Source organism: Perca fluviatilis, chromosome 7, assembly GCF_010015445.1.
Source record: "Perca fluviatilis chromosome 7, GENO_Pfluv_1.0, whole genome shotgun sequence".
Classification (NCBI taxonomy): Eukaryota; Metazoa; Chordata; class Actinopteri; order Perciformes; family Percidae; genus Perca; species Perca fluviatilis.
This window is the reverse complement of record NC_053118.1, coordinates 8,048,460-8,069,587: the sequence shown is the minus strand read 5'-3', so window position 1 is coordinate 8,069,587 and position 21,128 is coordinate 8,048,460. Positions and strand designations below refer to the sequence as shown.

Below are 21,128 nucleotides of genomic sequence, written 5' to 3'. Positions count from 1 at the left end.
AGGCCGCTTTCCTAATCCAATGGCAGTTTTTAATCTAGCAGTATATGTTCTGTGATATCTGAAAACGTATACACCAATACCGATAGATGCCGATATGTCTGTGATAGGCCAAAACTCAGCCAGCCGGTATATTTGTCTAGCTCTACTCAGGATCAAGGTTTTATAAACCGCAAAGGATGAAAAGAAGAATAGCAAAGTGAAGTGATACTTTGTAAAGCATTTTACGTGAGCTTTCCTACTGAAAGCGTATGTCGGACATAGCGGAGAGCGAGGCCGTTATCTCCAGTGGAGAAAGCGGTTGCGTCAGCCGTGCTAAAGTTTATCCAGTGGAACTAAACTTTGTCTCTGTGTACGCTGACCTCCACATCACTTGTCCATTACAGTGCTGCCCGATGTTAGGGCCATGATAATAGTGGAAGGGTGTCTCTCTCTAACCTGTGTTTCCCCGTCTCCTCCATCAGTCTGCACCCTCACTCTTCCTCAAGAGTAATTTCGAGTACCTGAGAGGAAACTACCGGAAAGCAGTGAAGCTATTGAACAGCTCCAACATCGCAGAGCATCCTGGACCCATCAAGACGGGTGACAACTACTGAACATTTTTTTTTTTTTTAAGATTGATGGCTTTCTCTGATTAAAACCTGGTGTTAAAAAGCCACACAGCTAGCTTTGGTTCAGACTGTTCCTTTTGTCATTATCGGCTCTACGTTGCCCCCACCCGTTGTCTTCATTGGAGATGTCACCTGCTGTAGCGGCCACGTTTGATTTCTCTATGTGCTTGTTGATGGATTGCGCATGTCTCCTGTCCTTGTTTCATTCAGGTGAATGTGTTCGGTGTATGTTCTGGAACAATCTGGGCTGCATTCACTTTGCAATGGGGAAACACAACCTCGGCATTTTCTACTTCAAGAAGGCGCTGCAAGAGAACGACCACACCTGCGCTCAGCTGGGAGACGGCAGCAGCGGGCAATGTGGGTCAAAGCTAACACTTGTCTCCTGACTGACAAACACTCATCTTATCAAGCACTCCCCTCCTGTAGGGTGGGGGGGCTGCATGTAAAATGTGTGTAGCTTGCTCCTTCACAGAGGATCTGCTAGTCCTGGGTTAACAGTTGATTCTAACTTCACATCAAAATATCCAAAGAAACCTCTCAATCTACCACTGCAGCATATAACCCCCATAAGTCTCTGCTCAATATCTCGTTAAGTCACTGGTTTTCCACAATGTTTGGAAATTCCCACACAAAATGTGGCTAAATAAGGCCGGCTACACACTGGCTGCGTGGCGTGAGCGTGGCGTTTCTGTTGCGTGTCAGCTACGTGGATTTTTCTGTCTTTTCACACCAGAAACGTGTCTGACGCGGCGCTGCTGCTGCTAGCCTTGTCTGGACACATGTATGTTTCCCATTGATTTACTGCACTCAAGCAGTAGTATACTTCATGTTAAACATAAATATATACTGATTTGATTACAGCAAAGACAACGTTGGCAGTATTGACGGCAAAATAGGCTACAGAATATTTCGTTCTGTATTGACTGGTGCAATATTTGAAAATCGATAATTTTTTTAAATTACATTTATATCTGCATTTATGTCAAAACCTCGAGACTTTCAAACATCAACATGTAATTTATTAATATGTATTCGTGTCAAAATGACATATAAACATCTTTTCCTATTCTATTTTGCCTGCTTGTACGTCACGTGAAAAATAGGCGTCGGTTCTATTTCTAGCAGGCGCTCGTTTTCGGCGCAGCTCGAGCCGCGCCTGAGACGTGCGTGTCACGCAGGCAGTGTGCAAGCTCTGACCTGTTAACACGGGAGCCGAAATAAAAACAGACGCGCCACGCAGCCAGTGTGTAGTCGGCCTAAGATTAGCGTTTTTCACTGTTATAACTGATCACATAGGAACAAGCTGCTTTTATACAGCAACAAAAACACATTTTCACATGATCACACTTCTCTCTAGTGGTACCTCTCCATGCTGAGAGTTTTGGTTTATTTGTCTCAGAGGAATGTGGCGTTAAGCAGCACTCACCGTCGGCATTTTCTCTGAAATCCAAATAAATCGTCCCCATGAGAACTGTGGATGGTGATCTCTGTGGACTATCCAAAATAATCACCGTTTCTGGGAAAAGATGTTGCTGTTTATTTTTGTTCTAAATCATCTTCCAATGCTGTGAGCAGCATTTACTTTTTGTATCCGACAGTGGGCAGAAATCTCCAAACCTGGACACAAACCATCCAAACTCTGTGCATGGAGAGATGCCACTGTGAGAAAGTGACTCTTAAAGTCTACAGGGGTCTTGTTTAAAACTCACAGGACTGGTTTTTGATCAGCCTAGCTATCTATAGTTTTTTTGTAATACTTTTTTTGCTCACAACTCCTATTGTGGAAAGTGTACGCTTCAATTTGAACTAAGCAAATTAGGAGAATTGCACCGTTATATGTGGGTCCCTTATGGTAACAAGTCTCTCTGTTGTGTTTTTGTTCTCCAGCTAAGAAATTCACAGGTATCCCCATGTGTGCTCTACTAGCCAACAAGCGTTATGAGCTGCTGTATAACTGTGGTATTCAGCTGCTGCACATCGGCAGGCCTCTGGCAGCCTTTGAGTGTCTGATGGAGGCCGTGCAGGTTTACCACTCCAACCCTAGACTGTGGCTGCGACTGGCAGAGTGCTGCATCTCTGCCAACAAAGGGGTAGGACTTCACTGATAGAGAGCCTCAATTGAGTTTAGCTTTGATTTTGGATTTTCCTTTTTAGCTGATTTTAAAGAGGACTTGTATTTTTTTTACATTTTATTTATCAGTGTTGTTAAAGCGGACGACCTTGCACTCCTTCAATTGAATGTTAAATATTTGTTATGTCCCTTGAATATGATGTAATAACAGTAATGGTTTTGCTTCAGTAATTATTCAGAAACTATCAACCTATTTCTCTCAAGTGATTTTTTTTATTTTTTATTTTATTTATTTTTTTTTTTAATGCCAGTTCCAGCAACTGCGATGTTAGTTAGTGAACATGTATTGACCTTTTCATTCACGGTACCTTCCAGTACAGCTGTACAACGGTGACTAGAAAACCGCATCCAGTTACTTCACGGTCTCTGTGTTTGTTTCCAGGGGTCGGAGCAGGAGAGCAAAGGTTTACCTTGTAAAAAAGGAATAGTTCAGTCTATTGTCGGGCAAGGCTACCATCGCAAGATCGTCCTGGCATCCCAGTCTACACAGAACACTATCTACAGGTCAGTGTCTCTGTCCCTCCTCCAGCCCTGAACGCCTCAAGTGAAACTACAGATTTAGACATTTACATGTCCTGTCCAGTAGGGGTGGGACAGAATATCCATACGGCAATATATCCGTGTCCTCCTTAGAGTTTCCTCATAGCTGTGTAATTTGAATTTCCAGGCTGAAAAACTTGTGCTGCCGAATTGTGCTGTTTTCTAACCGTTGCAGTGACTAAAGAGAGAAGACCTGCACTTAAACGTTTCACAGGCATTTGTTTTCATAGTTAGACCGATATCGTGATGGCTCATTATAGGATAGTCTAGCCATATATTGATGAGGTGCCTGGGATTTCCCCACCCCTACGGTCCAGCAGTCCAGCAGAGGGCAGCAGTGCTGACACTAACAACTGTAAAAAGGGGCTGTTATCTTGGTTTTCAACTTTCCACTGAAGCTATTTGGTGTTGCACTATTTTATCAAATATACCTTTTTTTGTTTCTTGTACATAGTTCATTTCTCCAGTCAAACTAGATTATATTTACTGTACCACTGACCGATAACTAATTGGTAGTCCTCTTGCTCATATCGACCTGATAATTGTGTGTGTGTGTGTGTGTGTGTGTGTGCGTGTGTGTGTGTGCGTGCGCGCAGTGAGGGCCAGTCAGCAGCTATCCCAGTAGCCAGCATGGAGTTTGCAGCCATCTGCCTGAGGAACGCTCTGCTCCTCCTGCCTGAACATCAGCAGCAGGACACCAAGACAGAGAACGGCTCCAAGAGCTCCAGCCAGTCAGGAAGCACCGAGAGCGGCAGCGAGAACAGTGATGCCTGCAGGTCAGTCGGACACACACATGACTCCTGTTCTTCTCTTCTGAAGTGATTTGATCTGTGTGAGACTCTCAACAGAAATCATTCAAGTCTTTAGAAAAGCAACAAACAAGAGCCTTTGCATCTTCTAAAGCCCTAAGCAGCTTTTCAAAGCCCTCTGATTTCAAGTTTCTGTTGGGATGGAGAGGCTTTTTTTCAGACAACCGTTTATACTCCTGTTCTCCATGAAATCTTGCACCTGGTTAACTTTGCCTCCAGCCTCCACCCTAACCCTCCAGCATCCACGTTCCCATAAGACACAGTTCAGTACAGCTCAACCAAATGGCGAAAAAAAACCAGCAGATAATGTAGTATTGCAGAGGAAAGGGCAGCATATGATATCCGCTGAAATGTCAGCAGTTCCTGGGTGACAGTGCTTCAAAGTTGTAGATGCAGTAGGAGTGAATGTGGGTTTCAAAGCACTTCTGCATCAGGGTGTAATACATTACAGTATATATAACTCCTAAAGTGTATGATAATGAGTTTGCGTACAGTTGACCAGCAGTCAGCACTGTTTTACTGTGTGATAACCTTTTCACCCTTTAGAGCATTAAAGAACTCCAACTAAGGCAGAAAATATAAAGTCTTATGGGATTGTTTTTAAAACGTCACGTAGTATGTGATGTGTTCTGGTAGCATTAAACTGTAGGAGAGGTATCGGATCATGCTCGTCTTATAATATATCCACATATGTGCAAAAAAAAAGAAGAAAATAATCCAATGAATCACCTATGAAAAGAATCGGTAGTTGCAGCCCTATAGCATACATGGTTTTATTGCTGAGCAAATATTAAACAATTAGACTCAATTAATGGGCTCGACATAACTATTTTGTGATAGTTCCTGTGTGTGCCGTCTGATCATCTGTCAATAATTTGGATGACTTATTGCACCCTGCTGGAGGTTTGATGGACATGTGTTGTGATGATGTGTTGCAGTGGGAAAGGTCCGGAGGCTGATAAGTTCCTGTCTGCAGCTCCATCGTCTCCTCTCAGGAAACAGGAGGTGGAAAATCTCAGGTAATAATCCCACTTCTCTCCTCCTCCTGCCATTATTCAGCAGCACTGAATGAGCTGCACAGATGTCCGTAATGTCAACTGTTTGGTGTGCAGGTGCTCCATCCTGGCCTGCAGTGCCTATGTGGCGTTAGCGCTGGGAGACAACCTGATTGCTCTAAACCACGCGGAGAAACTGCTGCATCAAACCAAGGTGTCAGGATCCCTCAAGTAAGTGCTGGCTCGGTTTCTCCCAGCCAGCTGCTGGCTCGCCAGCTCTGCGTTTTTGTGCCGCGTGGCCTTCCACGTAGAGCTGGGCAATATATCGATATTATATCGATATCGTGATATGAGACTAGATATCGTCTTAGATTTTGAAAATCTTAATATCGTGATATGGCATAAGTGTTGTCTTTTCCTGGTGTTAAAGGCTGCATTACAGTAAAGTTATATCATTTTCTGAACTTACCAGACTGATGTAACTGTTCTATTATTTGCCTTTACCCACTTAGTCATTATATCTACATTACTGATGATAATTTATCAAAAATCTCATTGTGTATACATTTTGTGAAAGCACCAATTGTACACACTACAATATCGTTGCGGTATCGATATCGAGGTATTTGGTCAAAAATATCGTGATATTTGATTTTCTCCATATCGCCCAGCTCTACTTCCACGCTTTGACTCACTCAGCTATCCTTCCCTGCTCTGGCCGATCAGGTTCCTGGGTCACCTCTATGCTGCTGAAGCCCTCATCTCATTGGACAGGATCTCTGACGCCATCGCTCACCTCAACCCAGAGAATGTCAGCGACGTGTCAATGGGAGTGCTGACCAGCGAGCAGGACCAAGGTCTGTGGCTTCTACACACTACTCGTTTTTTTAGCGTGTTTATCAACGCCGTTTGGCCTCCATTGACTTACATTACCTTGCGATTGCGTGTGAAGGGACGCCGTAGCGAGTAGTATGAAAGGGCGAAAATCCACGTAGGGATGTTGGTCGGGGGGGAGGATGGGTAAAACACAGGACTTTCACCCAGGAGAGTGGGGATCGCGTCCCGCGTGTGACTTCGGGCCCCGCGTGTGATGTTTCCTTTCCACGTTTGTTGTTTTCCTTAACCCAACCTCGTTCTTCTTTTCCTAAACCCAAACCGCGTGTGACGTTCCTAAACGCCACGTGGCTTTAGAAAGTGCCACGTGGCGTTTATGTTTACGTTGTGACGTTGCAGACTGCCGTCCGCTGTATAGAGCGTAGACATACACGCAGATAGCTCAGAATGCGTACTGATAACACGCCACTTGGCTTTAGGAAAGTGGCGTGTATGTTTTTGCGAAGTCATGATATCACGATGCACTACTGAACAAAACGCACAATTTATAATGGCAATGTTGCTTTAATGTTGGGGCTTGTTTTTGTCAACAGGGTCTGACAAAGGAGACGAGCCTGTCGAGTCCCGTGAGTCCACCTACTTTAAACCTTAATGCTTGATTCCCATCTACAGGATATTTAGACAGGAATAATGGACATTAAAATGACAAAATGCATCCGAGTCAAAACGGAACAAAAAGTAAAACCGTAAGAGTAACTGTGTGTGTGTGTGTGTGTGTGTTTGTGTGTGTAGCAGGGAAGCAGACTCCCCTGTGTTACCCCAGCAGTGTGACATCAGCTCGGGCCATGATGCTCTTCAACCTGGGCAGCGCCTACTGTTTGAGGAGCGAGTACGACAAGGCTCGCAAGTGCCTGCATCAGGTAACCATGACGACAGCTACATGACTTCAGCAAGTCCTGCAAATGTCTGAAGTTGTGTGTGTGTGTGTGTGTGTGTGTGTGTGTGTGTGTGTGTGTGTGTGTGTGTGTGTGTGTGTGTGTGTGTGTGTGTGTGTGTGTGTGTGTGTGTGTGTGTGTGTGTGTGTGTGTGTGTGTGTGTGTATCTATATCTAGATAGATAGATAGATAGATAGATAGATCTAGATCTATAGATATCTCTCTCTATAGATAGATATCCATCTTCTTTTTGGATAGATATCTATCTATCTATAGATATATATAGATTATCTATCTATGTATGTATGTATGTATGTATGTGTATATGTATATGTGTAGAGATCTATCTATCTATCTATATACATATATCTCTATCTAGTTGAGATTGGGATAAGCCCTACTGTGCCGCAGAGCCTCAGCAGCATCTGGCAGGGCCTTGTGTTGTAGAAGCAGAGCACACTTTCTGGCACAACTTCCCCTACTGAGCATGGGGGGGGCACGCAACACTTGTCATTTACAGAGAACAGGTTTATTGTGAGAGCCTTGTGGCCTTCATCAGGGTCAAAAGACAACGCCTAACAGACACAGAACATTTCAATAAGGTTGGTATGAGAGGTTAGGGCTGTGCCCAGTAATAGACAGGGGTGACACCATATCTACTCCATAAACAGGAGAAGTGCTTCCAAGGGGTGGGACTCAATCTCTGCGTGAGGTGAAAGGTTCAGGTAAAGTGCTGGTGGTCTGAAAACAAAGGCAAGTTAAGCCCTTTTCACACGGGACTAGTTTTACTAGAACTTACCAGACTGTTGTAACTGTTCTATTATTTGCCTTTACCCACTTAGTCATTATATCTACATTACTGTTGATTATTTATCAAAAATCTCATTGTGTAAATATTTTGTGAAAGCCCCATTAGTTAACACTACAATATCGTTGCTGTATCGATATCGACGTATTTGGTCAAAAATATCGTGATATTTGATTTTCTCCATATCGCCCAGCCCTAAACACCGCAAAAGCCTGAAGCACTCTTATTAACCTCCAATGCCAACATTGATTTCTCTCCATATGGCAACTCTGTTATGATCCACGTTATGGAAGTTGTAAGCTGCAGAATCTTCCAATGCAGACATGGTCCCTGCGGTGGATGGCTCTCACACACCAATGAGACATAAGCCCTATTCACACAGGCCTAGTATTACCTGGGGACCTGTAGGAATAATTACGGAGGTCGTCTGTGATCTTAATCCCGCGTGGATCTGCACGTCTGGAATTTGTCAAGTAAAAATTCCACCGCAAATGACCTTCTATATTTCACCAAACGCAGAGATCATGTGGTACCATTAGTCCTGTGTGAATCTGCATCTCTGATTCGGGGTCGTTTTGGCTGCGTTGGTGATTATAAATGAGTTTTGACGGAGCCTTGACATCATATGCGGGGGATAATGTCAGCAAAATACAGACTTCACTTATCCTGTGTGACTACGCCGCAGGAAACGCAGACATCGGGGAATGGTTTCTAAATCGCGTGTGGTCCACGAGGAAACACCAGTACTAGTTTTTGTGGTTGGGCTGCTTATCACCACGGTCAGCAGTGAGATTATGGTTCTTAAGATAAGAACATGCAGACATGATGGACATATTTTTAGATTGTTTTAAATGCGCTTATTACTGCTGTTTACCTCCAAGCTTCAAGACGCAGTAGAACATTATTTGCTGCCGTGATGACTTTCCAGGCCCTGTGATATGTTCAAGGACTGAACTAAAGTGTGGTTATATTTGTTTTTAATGGTATTATACATTATATAACCGTCTGTGTGAAAACTGCTTTCCCATCCACTGAAAACAAAGCTTCTCTTAAGCATTAAAGTTGAAAACCTTTTCACAGTGAAGTGATAATTTAGCGTTCAACCAGCTGTGATGTGTGTGTTGTCTTCATCAGGCTGCATCTATGGTGAACACCAAGGAGATTCCACCTGAAGCCATCCTGCTGGGAGTCTACTTGGAGCTACAGAACGGTCAGACCTCCAAAACACACACACACACACACACACACACACACACACACACACACACACACACACACACACACACACACACACACACACACACGCGTGCATGCATGCTGTTTATATTGTAGCAACTATACATTACAACACTGGAGGAAAACGATCCTCCGACTCCCTGATCAACAATCCATACACAGATTCCACAATGTCCTGCCATTATGCTGTCTTTTTTTATTCACATAGAACCAGTCAAAGGCGTCAAAGTTTTTTGTGATTGTTGCGGGCAAAAATCCTTGATTATGCGGCACGTTTTCTTAAAAAATGCGATGGAATATGCGGGATATTTATGCAGTTTTATGCAATGAAATTGCGGGAGCTTGCAAAAATTGAGGGAACTTACAAAAACTGCGGTTTGATGAAAAAGAGGGAAAAAAAGTGATTCCCCCAACACGCTGCTTTTCAATTACGGTCACGTCACGTAATTATGTCACTCCATAACGTTCCCATGGCAACAGGGGAAAATGGCTGCTCTTGTGTCTACTACTAAAGTTTCTACTTTCTGCTAAGATATGTGACTTTTTTTGCAACGACAATGCAGGGATTATGAAATCATGCAAGCCCTGCCAGCCAATAACCGACAAGAAGGATTTGGGGGAAAGGGGGACAGGAGGAGGAGGGAGGGGCGAGCTAACCTCCGTTTTGTTTGATAATACTTGGAACAAGAAGTGACGTCACCCAACATCACTTGGCGCACCTTTTTAATAAGTTAGTTGGTAAATGCTGATTTTTCTGGCCTGGTGGGGTTTCTGGCAGCCTGTACAATTATTTGTGGGGCTGGGTTTATTACGATTAGTTTTATTTCCTTTGAGTATGTGAGTGAGGGGTTAGAACCAGGAGCTAACGGCCTGGATGTGTGTCGGGCGTCCTCAGGAAACACCCAGCTGGCCCTGCAGATCATCAAACGGAACCAGCTGCTGCCTGTGGTGGTCCAGAGGGTTTCCCCAGAATCACGCAAGAAACCCGTCCAGTCTGTCCAGCCCTTCCAGTCTGTCCAGCAGCCCATCCAGCTGCCCTCATCCTTCACACAAGTTCAACGCAAATGAGCCTCAACAGCAACCTCTGACACCCCTGCCCCCCCCCCCACCCCCAACCCCAACTCCAACTCAACACACCACACACCCCGAAGAGCCTTGATATTTATAAAGCCTCAGCATCAGGAGGCAATGAAATGCAGGTTTGGCTGCCGACTGATGAGGAGAGGAGACTGCAGCAGTATCTGTGGACTGAGACCAGCTGAGGAATCGGTGTTGTCTGAACAATGAAATAAATTTTATTTACTGTATGACACGTGTGGCTCTTGAATACTACAGTGGACATAGAATCACAGTGAATGTAATAAGCACATTTTGACAATTATTTGAAATACTTGATCTAAATGTACAGGAGGTTAGTACTAAGCATATTTGATGAGAATAACTTATTTATGTAATGGCACTTATCAAATAAAAGTTTAAGTGCTTTTACAACAAACAACATTTCAGATGAGAGATCAGATAATGAAATTCAGAACTTAAAAAAAAAAAAAAACTATCAGTTAGGAAAAGCCAGATTAGTGGGGGAAAAATGGGGTTGACTGGAACTAAGGGGGGCCCCAACGGGGCCCGCCCCCTGTTTTCACAGAAATGGTATCAAATCTAGATCACAAGCTGTGTGTGTGTCAAATAACTGAGAACTCTGGACTCCAGCTTATGTAAAGTCCATTATATCCAAAACAGCTGCAAACACACACACACTCTCTTTATAAAGTCTCGTTAGTGTTCCTGGATTGTCTGGTGATGTGATCTATGTATTTATTTACAGTTTGACTTCAACGTGAACAAATCAGCCTTCGATGCTGCCACAGATCACTAAAGGGCACCAGTGTGCTTCAAACAAGGTGCTGTTGGATCATTTCTCCACGCCATCTTTTCCTAGCTGTGTCTGAGCCTCACACCCACTTCACGCAGCGATTGGTCAGGTGTGTGGAGTAGTCAAAAGTTCTTCACACAACTACTTCTGTCACTTTTCATGTGAATGCCATAAAAGAACTGAAAGAACAGGGGGGGACTCAATGTAGTCAGACTCCACTACCAAATGGTTCGCTGTTCTGACTCGTTCCGGCTGTCTGGTGTCAAGTCTGTCAATCAGAGTAATAACCCCCCCCCCCCCGTATTTTACTACGTTTAGAGCACGTTGTGCCATTACCAGATTTATTATTCCATGCTTTCTCACACAACAACAAAACTTTGTCAACTTTGTGCATATGTCAAGGCCTCAACCCCCCTCGTCTTAAAGCAGGAGTCGTATTGCACCTCTGCCAGTTAGTTCCCAACCTTTTTGGGTCGGTCCCACTGCCAGTTAGTGCCCAACCTTTTTGGGCTGGTCCCACAGCCCTCATCCCAGTTCAACCAAACACTGTTTGGTTCTCAGACTTCCTGATTCTTGAAGAGGTCAATGTCTCAAGTATTTTGGGAGAAAACATTTGAATTTTATGCAGCAGAAATGTGTTTCTTCTTCTTCCTTTTTTGTCAATAATTTTGCATATTTCTAGCAAGAGGATAAAGTGCTTCTTATTGGACAAGCCCCCACCGCTTGAATTAACAACTAAATAAAGGATTCCATTGGAATTGAACCGACTTCTATTTACTGCCTGAACGACATTTAACGGCTACAAGCGTGGCTCTCCAACGCCCGGATTGAGTGTGTGTCAACTGCAAGCTCAGCTCTTCCAGTCCCAGGGGACACACAGGTCCCCGTCCTGCATGACCGAGTAGAAGTGAGAGACACAGAAGTGGAGGCCCTGCGTGAGGGGGGAGCGCTGCTCCACCAGCCGTTTGCAGCAGCGGATCATCTGGCTGGAGCTGACGCTGGGCTCCTTGGACAGACTCCTCAGAGACAGACTGTGGAGACACAGCTTCACCGCAGCCTCCTCCTCCGCCTGCAGCCTGGACAAACACACACATATATTTTATTAGCGAACAAACACTGAAAACATTTGAGAAAAATCAGAGGTTCTTGGCTAAAATCATCTGATATTTAAATGATTGGTCCGTTTAGTTCAAAGACGTATACATCGGATAGTGTGCTTGTTTCTCTGTATAATTCTCAGATAGATCAGTGAAGTGTATGAACTCCACTGCAGACTGGACACAAACAGACGCCAGAGCAGGGGGAATGAGGGGGGGAAACACCAGAGCAGGGGGAATGAGAGGGGGAAACACCAGAGCAGGGGAATGAGAGAGGGAAACGCCAGAGCAGGGGGAATGAGAAGGGGAAACACCAGAGCAGGGGAAAGAGAGAGGAAAACGCCAGAGCAAGGGAAAGAGAAGGGGAAACACCAGATCAGGGGGAATGAGGGGGGAAACACCAGATCAGGGGGAAATGAGAGGGAAACACCAGATCAGGGGGAATGAGAGGGGAAACACCAGATCAGGGGGAATGAGAAGGGGAAACACCAGAGCAGGGGGAAGAAGAGGGGAAACACCAGAGCAGGGGGAAATGAGGGAGGAAACACCAGATCAGGGGAATGAGAAGGGGAAACACCAGAGCAGGGGGAATGAGAAGGGGGAAACACCAGAGCAGGGGGAATGAGAGGGGAAACACCAGAGCAGGGGGAATGAGAGGGGAAACACCAGAGCAGGGGGAATGAGAAGGGGAAACACCAGAGCAGGGGGAATGAGAGGGGAAACACCAGAGCAGGGGGAATGAGAAGGGGAAACACCAGAGCAGGGGGAATGAGAAGGGAAACACCAGAGCAGGGGGAATGAGAAGGGGAAACACCAGAGCAGGGGGAATGAGAGGGGAAACACCAGAGCAGGGGAATGAGAGGGGAAACACCAGAGCAGGGGGAAGAGAGAGGGGAAACACCAGAGCAGGGGAAATGAGAGGGGAAACACCAGGAGCAGGGGAATGGGAGGGGAAACACCAGAGCAGGGGGAATGAGAAGGAGCAGGGGGAAAGAGAGGGGGAAACGTAGCAGAAGATATTCATTTTTAAACCATAACGTAGCGATGGAAATGTAATCTTCGAATGACGTCATCATGTAGACTGCGCCCTGGACTCGGAGGGGCTGCCAGCCGTGTACCATGACCCCGTGATTTCTGGAATCAGTGACTTTTAGAGCAAAGCGGTCTGTTTGACTCACTGGTTTTTGCGTTGCGTGCGCTGTCTGGCCTCGCGCGCCTGGCTCTGGAGGAAGACCTGCAGCTTGGGGGGGTCACAGTTGGCGGGGATGATGAAGTGGCCCATCTCGTGTAGACTGGGGTTAGAGCGGTCGCTGCGATCGACACAAACAGACAAACAAACGGCGTCTGAATGAAAAGCGCACAGCAAGCGCGTCAACGTGAGGCGTTCAAATGCGACGTGGCGTACTTCTCCAACAGCATGGTGAGGCCCTGCAGGCTGCGGGGGTGCAGGCGGAGCCGGCGGGACATCAGGGTCTTGTGGAAGGTGCTGAGGGTGCTGTAGTGCTCGGCGATGGGCTGGACCGGGCCCAGCCTCTCCACGTGGACCACCTGAGTGCCACCCAGCAGGAGGCTGATCCTCTCCTTTAGCCAGTCCGTCTGCTGCTGCAGGCTGCGGTAGCCGGGCAGCTGCTCAAACAGCTGGAGACACACAGGTAAGGATTGGGGGCGGGGGGGGGGGGTGATATGGGGGGTTAGGACACAGAGAGGAGCACAGAGAGGATGTGACAGCAGAAGCACTGCGAGCTGCATTACTTTGGTCCACTGATGATGAACGTCCATGGTTCCCAGCATGATGTGTCCCGAGGCGTTCATCCCCGACTGGTCGGCAAACACCACGGTGTGTCCTGCGGGGAGTAAAAGAGTAAAGGGCTTCGTCAGAATATTGTTCTAAAAATAATAGAAACTACTGCTCCGTTTGCTCATGCGGGATTGACGCAAATGAAAATCTTTTGGGAGATTCTATTTTTTTTTTTTTTAACCAGAACTATTTTCCCAGCTTCAGTGGCAGTAGGGCGGGGCGATATGGAGAAAATCAAATATCACAATATTTTCCATACCGCAACGATATTGTAGTGTTGACTATTGGTGCTTTCACAAAATATTTACACAATGAGATTTTTGATGAATAATCATCAGTAATGTAGATATTATGACTAAGTGGGTAAAGGCAAATAATAGAACAGTTACAACAGTCTGGTAAGTTCAGAAATGACATCGCTTTACTGTAATGCAGCCTTTAAAACCAGGAAAAGACAACACTTATGTCGTATTACGATATCCAAAATCTAAGACGATATCTAGTCTCATATCACGATAGCGATATAATATCGATATATTGCCCAGCTCTAAGTGGCAGGCAGCCCCAGAGGAGAGCCGACGTGTGTGCGGAGCTGGACGCAAAACCAACCAGAGCTGGGAAATTAGAGCTCTACACCAGGTGACATCTCTACCTAACTAATAACGACCTCTCTCTCACACGGGGGCTCGTCCATTAGTCGACTGATCGGTCGTTTTGGGTCTTAGTCAACTAAGACTTTCTTTAGTTGATCAGTCGCTTGTTATACTTCTCATGCTGAATGGTTTATTTCCAAGAAACTTCAGAATCAGAAGATTTATTTGTCGTTGTACAAAATGAACGACGAAATTTTCAGCAGCAGTTCACCCAGTAATGTAAATCTAAATGTAAAAGACAAGACATCAATATTAAAACAACAAATTAGAAAGAAATATACACACAAAATTAGAAAGAATGACATACACAAAGAGAAATATACACACTAAAAGTACTAGTTATTGCATATGGTTCGTATGTGAAGGTGTGTGTGTGTGTGTGTGTGTGTGTGTGTGTGTGTGTGTGTGTGTGTGTGTGTGTGTGTGTGTGTGTGTGTGTGTGTGTGTGGAGATGGCTTGTGGAAATAAGAACTTCTGAGCACATCTCTGGTAAACACGAGATTGAAAGCGCTGCTTTTGCGTGATTCTTTGTGGAGAAACTGCCTTTTACGTCTGTAAATTGACTGCATTTGTATCGCACTTTTCTATCTTAACGACGGATCAAAGCGCACAGATCAATTCGTCGATTAAAACTAAAGTCGTCCGACTAAGAACTTCTTCGGTCAGGGGACAGCCCTAGTCCACGCAGACTGAAACACAGCGCTGGTTTTGTCACGTAACAGCCCAGCCACCTGGCGTCTGGACGTCTTGCAAGAAAAGTGAGAATAAACCAGGGTGGTTTCTATTTTATTTTGGTCTGTTTAATATGGTACAGAACGTGTATATTTCTGCATATAGATAGGAAGAGACAGACAGACGGACTGTGACGACTGTGCGCTGGGAGTGCAGACAGGACGTCCTGTCCTCAGGGAGACTCTTTACCTTGCAGGTTGATCAGGGCCTCGGGGTTCTGCTGGGACAGCCGGCTCAGACTCTGAAGCTGAGAGCAGCGGTGGGCCACTCCCCAGCTGCGCTGCCACCTGCACGCACACACACACACACACACACACACACACACACACACACACACACCGTCATCGGCACGGGAATATGCACACAGCTTCAGCTACAGTTCACGTCCCTGTCCCCAGAAAAAAACACATTACCGTTCGGTCATTTAAATCATAATGTGCAGTGACTTAAAAAGATTCAGGGCAGTGGTGTAGTCTATGTGATATGCAGCTATACGCAGTATACCTACTAAGAAAGATCCAGGATTTCTACATACCCACTTAAAAATGTGCAATGACACGTAACAACATACTTTCCATTATCATTTTGATAGCTTTTGAAATGTCATGTTTTTCTTCTTCACATAGGCTAAATGAAGGTATTTCCACCGTAAATTGGTCAATAAAAGTGTGTCAGAATGCAGGGAATGAAGTCGTTGATGCTCAAAATTTCACCCCATATATATATATATATATATATATATATATATAATAGACAGGCCACGGCCAGCAGCACTTCCTAAGTGTTAGGGTAGAGTCGAGTGTACCTGATATCAGCCAGATGGAAGTTGTGACACAGTTCCTTCTTCAGTCTGTTCAGCTCTTCTCTCCGAGGAAGACTAGCATTGTACTTCTTGGTGGCCTCGGGCTCGTTGTTTCTCAGCCATGAGCTGACAAAGAGAAGGCAACACGGAACCACTCAGACTATCACAAGAATGAACAGCCCTGCCCCGGTGTGCAGAACACCGAAACAGGTCAAATAGTCTGCTAACAGAATAGTAAACACCTGAATGCCAGCCCACTGTCACTAGTGATAGACCCAGCCGATACGCGGCTGCTGCGTTCGCCGATAGTTTTTTTCATAATAACATGACATAATTTGGGCAATATGAATGTAAGATGATTGCAGAAGTGACACTGATCTTTTTTTTTGTTTATTATTTTGAAATAAATGGCAGAGCAGATTCCGAAAACAAAATCCCGTGTGGCGGGGTTTTACATTTTTGTGATGTAATTTGAGGGAGCAAAAGCAGTATCGGCTCCAAATATCGGCAGCCCGTTATCGGTCATCGGCCAAGGCTGATGGAAAAAAAAATAAAAAAAAAATTGGCATCGGCACTAAAAAAAAAAAATCTAAAAATATTGGTCGATCCCTAAATGTCACATATTTCTCCAAAGGTCTAACCCCACTTCTCAATATTAATAAATGCCCCGTTAAGAGTTCAAACTTGCTCTTTCACTATAAATCTTTCACCATCTTTCCGAGAGTGAGATGAGCAGATGGATATCAGTCATATGTTCTTCATTAGAATTCTAGAGTGTGGTCCAGACCTGCTCTAGCTGTAAAGTGTCCTGAGATTAATTGGGTTTGAGGATTTGACACTGTGAATAAAATGGAACGGAGTTGTTCAGTACAGAGCTGGAGTCAGGAGCTGGTTAGCCTAGCTTAGCATACAGGCTGGAAGCAGTGGGGAAACAGTTGGCCTGGCTCCGTCCAAAGCTCAAAAACACAAACTGGCCAAAGTCCTGCGAAGCTCGCTGATCAACATTTTGGATTCTGGTTTGCTTAGAGGGGAACGCCACCTAATTGAAGAATGGGTTATATCCACGGACGAGTCAGCGTTAGTGCTGCTCTCTCTCTCTCTCTCTCTCTCTCTCTCTCTCAAAGAGCCAGAAACCAGAGTGTAGTCTCAAACTTTTTAGAAAGTGTGGAGCTGCTCCGTGGACTGTAATCTGGTGTCTTGATTCTGTTGAAGAGCTCTCAGGTGTGAAACCCTCACAGCACTCCCCTGCTGCTCTCAGCGTCCTCTACAACATCTGTCTTTAACATGTATGGATTTTAAAGTGCCCATATTATGAAAAAAGAAACACTTTTTCTGGGATTGTTTTTAAAAATTGAGTTATTTTGTGTCTCTGGTGCTTCCACACGCATACAAACTTTGGAAAAAAAAACGATCCATGCTGTTCTGAGTGAGATACGGTTTCTGAACGTGTCCTGCCTTCAGTCTCCTGGTGAGCTGTTCAAAATCTGCACAGCTTTCTACGTCAGTAGCCGAGACGAGGGGGCTAACCGTAGCATGCTAGCTCTTTCTGAATCTATCTATCTATCTATCTATCTATCTATCTATCTATCTATCTATCTATCTGAAACTGCTACAACACACACCAATTCACCCTAATCTACAAAATAAAAATTGCATAGAACTACTTCCATGTCCCTGTTCTGCAGGTATTCCACGGATATGATATGGAAGTGCGCCCTCGTTTAGAAGAAGTCTCCCGGCTAATCCTGCCTTGTACTGACTGAAGTTGGAGAAACAGCTAGCTAGCTCATGTAGTCCTTACCTAGCTACTGACAACAAAGATGTTACAGAAGTTGAGATGCCTCCACACTAGCTAAAACAGAGACCTGAACACACAGGGTGAAAAGAGGAGCTGCAGCAATGTGCAGTACAACAAAAATATGGTGCTTTTTGAAAATTAAACCATGTAAACCTATTCTGGTACAACCTCAAAATACAATTATGGACCTGAAAATTTGCACAATATTGGCACTTTAAAGGGATACGCCACCATTTGTTGAAATAGGGCTTATCACGGTCTTCCCTAGCTGGTGGGCCAACACATTTTTTGTGCATGAATTGTTTTAGTCCGGTGCAACACCGGCAGCGCCGCCGCTAGTTAGCTTAGCGTAGTGAATGGAATCCTGTGTTGCCGGTTAGGATGTTGTGAGTAAAAGTGAGCCAACAAAAGACAAAAAAAAACAACCTAATTACTTGCACTGAGACAAAAAAATGCGTTGGCCCACCTATCTACAGCCAGGGTAGACCACGATAAGCCCTATTTCAACAAAGGGTGGCGTATTCCTTTAAGAATGGGTGGAGTTCCCCTAACCTATGGACCAACAGAAACGTACAGTGGTCTGAACTGTTTAAGATATTTGAGCCTGTGGGATTCTCTCTGTGTGTAGGTCAGTTGTAAGTGGGAGTGCAGACCGAGCGCTGCGCTTCCAGTGTTACTAACATCAGAGTGGGCTCCATTCTCTGGGCCTGCTGCAGCTCCTGCTCAGGGTCTCGGAACCCAGTGAAGGTGTAGTAGCTCTTGTCCCATCTGATAGGTCTGTAGAAGGGCAGCCCCGCCTCCGCTGGACTTTTGGATGGCTCTGCACTTGCTGCCAGTCCCTCCATGTGCCCCGTGGGCAGGCTGCAGGACTTGAGGACATTCTTCACCGTGCTCAGGACGTCGTTTGTCTGCAGAGTGAAACTCACTGGCCGGAACCCTGAGAACCAGCCGGGAGCTTTTAGATTTGTAAAGACAGATCTCACAAATATTATGAGCCATACTGATGAAAAGCTGTACCCGAGGCGAGGAGCTCTGGCTGCACATCGCTGCCGTCCTTTGTGTCCCTGACGTAAAAGGTGAGCTTCACTGGCTGCACCGAGCGCGAGCCGGGCTTCTGCAGGTTGTCCAGATATCCATTCAGCCTCTTTAATGAATTCTCATTCACTTCCTGTAAAACACAACAGTGGGTGTTAAAGGTCCAGTGTGTAACGTGTTTAGTTGTTCATTATCAAAATCTGTATTGCCCGTTCACAAACGTGTCCTTTTTCATGAATATTTACCACCACCATCAATTCCAAGTATTCCTTTTGGCTTGAAATGTTACATTTGCATGAACTGGGGTAGAAGCTCCATATTCATGCGCCATCTTGAAATACGTTAGCCGGTAAGGGACATACAGGACGTACTGCTCCGCCTTTGGCGTTTTCGCTGTCACATGATAAACTCACAGGTGCTGCTAATGCTGCTAATGGGTATCGTAGCTTCCCGGCAGCGCCGCCGCTAGTTAGCTTAGCGTAGTGAATGGAATCCTATGTTGCCGGTTAGCATGTTGTGAGTAAAAGTGAGCCAACAAAAGACAAAAAAAACAACCTAATTACTTGCACTGAGACACAAAAATGCGTTGGCCCACCTATCTACAGCCAGGGTAGACCGCGATAAGCCCTATTTCAACAAACGGTGGCGTATTCCTTTAATAGATCACTTCAGAGTTGTTTCTACAACACAATATTTCTTTGGACTCCAAACAGTCGCCGGGTATGTATGAGACGTACCCGTTCCCTGGGGTATTGACCGAAGAAGTCAGGATGGACTGCAAAGTAGAAGGGTCTGAGTGCGTTGACGGCGTCGGCCCCGGACAGCGCTCTCTGCTGGACCAAATGTGCGGCCACGTGTTTCCTCTCCAGCCTGCTCCAGGGAGAGAAGACAGGGATGAAGCATACAAACTACAGTCAGGGGTGGACACTGAGTGTCTGAGTAGTTCTCAACTCATGTTCAATATTTCGATTGTTGATTAATCGATCAAATCACTTGGTTTTCAGACAATTCTTTGCTCTATTAAACCTCTTAACGCCCCACAGCGATCACCTAACTGGGTTTTTACCTGAACAACATGCAGATTATTATAGTTATATAGTTATCATAGTATAATAGTTACAAATATAACAGGTTGCTTATATATCTGAGGCAGGTGGATATGGCAGCATATACAGCGGATGTATATTTGACAGATATTAACATGTTTAACACTAATAAATATAAGCAACAATATAAGATGAGTAACCTTAAAATCCAGAATACAATGACGTTATGATCTTCTATATGCAATAAAAAGCTTTAAAATAAAAAAGCACTGTACTGCTCCCTGAATCTGCAAAACAAACTCTTGCACACTGTCTACCTGGCAAAGATCATTTTAATGGCTGCCAACGTTCTGGTGTTAGACCTTCAACTTTGATCTACACTACCACACACGCACAGCCCTGTCCCACAGCCTGCTGGTACCTGAACTACACACGCACAGCCCTGTCGCACAGCCTGCTGGTACCTGAACTACACATGCACAGCCCTTTCGCACAGCCCTGTCGCACAGCCTGCTGGTACCTGAACTACACATGCACAGCCCTGTCCCACAGCCTGCTGGTACCTAAACAACACACACACACACACACAGCCCTGTCCCACAGCCTGCTGGTACCTGAACTACACATGCACAGCCCTGTCCCACAGCCTGCTGGTACCTAAACAACACACACACACACACACACAGCCCTGTCCCACAGCCTGCTGGTACCTGAACTACACAAAAACTGCCACAGCCCCCCCCCCCACACACACACACACACACACACACACCCCCCCCCCCCCCCGCCCCACCCACCCCCCCCCCCCCCCCCCCCCCCCCCCCACACACACACACACACCCCCCCCCACCCCTGTCCCACAGCCTGATGGTACCTGAAGGTGTTTCTCAGCAGGCAGCTGACAGACATTGTGCTGCTGATTGTTGGTCAGCAGAGGAGCGTCACATCCTGGTCTCTGCAGCCGGGCCAGCAGCAGCAGCAGACTGGCTGTCAGAGCAAAGCAGCAAGTCCCCGAAGTGTCCTCACAAAGTGTCCTCACAAAGTGTCCTCACACAGTGTCCTCACACAGTGTCCTCACACAGTGTCGTCACAGCACCCAGCAGTTCCACCCAGCCAACCAGCAGGAACCGTTAGACACTCATCAGTGTTACTGATCAGCTTACAGCTTCTCAATGACAGACACACAACATGGCTCCTGCTAGCTGCTCCACATATAGAAAGGGTTAGCTGTGTGTGCGTGTGTGTGTGTGTTAGCTGTGTGTTAGTCAACCTGGCCCCTGCCAACAAACAGCCCGGTAACGGAGCCTGTCTGCCCTCACCGATGCCCCGCCAGCTTTATTTCACTGTCACTGTCAGCTGCTGTTGTTTTCCTCCTCCTCCTCCTCCTCCTCCTCT

At 45.7% G+C, this 21,128-nt stretch overlaps 2 protein-coding genes across 2 annotated transcripts in view; one reads left to right on the top strand and one right to left on the bottom strand.

The window, feature by feature from the left end:
- cnot10 (CCR4-NOT transcription complex, subunit 10) overlaps window positions 1-10,206 on the top strand; it is an 18,375-nt gene extending 8,169 nt beyond the window's left edge. Inside the window, exons 8-19 of the mRNA XM_039804936.1 lie at window positions 462-579; window positions 819-968; window positions 2,499-2,701; window positions 3,125-3,246; window positions 3,879-4,058; window positions 5,030-5,110; window positions 5,204-5,317; window positions 5,813-5,943; window positions 6,514-6,546; window positions 6,713-6,840; window positions 8,798-8,873; window positions 9,795-10,206. Of these exons, the coding sequence (XP_039660870.1) occupies window positions 462-579; window positions 819-968; window positions 2,499-2,701; window positions 3,125-3,246; window positions 3,879-4,058; window positions 5,030-5,110; window positions 5,204-5,317; window positions 5,813-5,943; window positions 6,514-6,546; window positions 6,713-6,840; window positions 8,798-8,873; window positions 9,795-9,967 (1,509 nt within the window). The 3' untranslated portion in view covers window positions 9,968-10,206. The remainder of the gene's footprint in view (window positions 1-461; window positions 580-818; window positions 969-2,498; window positions 2,702-3,124; window positions 3,247-3,878; window positions 4,059-5,029; window positions 5,111-5,203; window positions 5,318-5,812; window positions 5,944-6,513; window positions 6,547-6,712; window positions 6,841-8,797; window positions 8,874-9,794) is intronic.
- On the bottom strand, window positions 10,172-21,128 carry tcaim (T cell activation inhibitor, mitochondrial). Its single transcript, XM_039804937.1, has 10 exons — window positions 20,608-21,128; window positions 19,425-19,557; window positions 18,670-18,820; window positions 18,334-18,589; window positions 15,858-15,980; window positions 15,242-15,339; window positions 13,622-13,713; window positions 13,275-13,507; window positions 13,048-13,179; window positions 10,172-11,848 (listed from the first exon to the last, which is right to left on the bottom strand). The coding sequence occupies exons 1-10, from the start codon at window positions 20,640-20,642 to the stop codon at window positions 11,623-11,625; spliced, it is 1,479 nt and encodes a 492-aa protein (XP_039660871.1). The 5' UTR covers window positions 20,643-21,128; the 3' UTR covers window positions 10,172-11,622.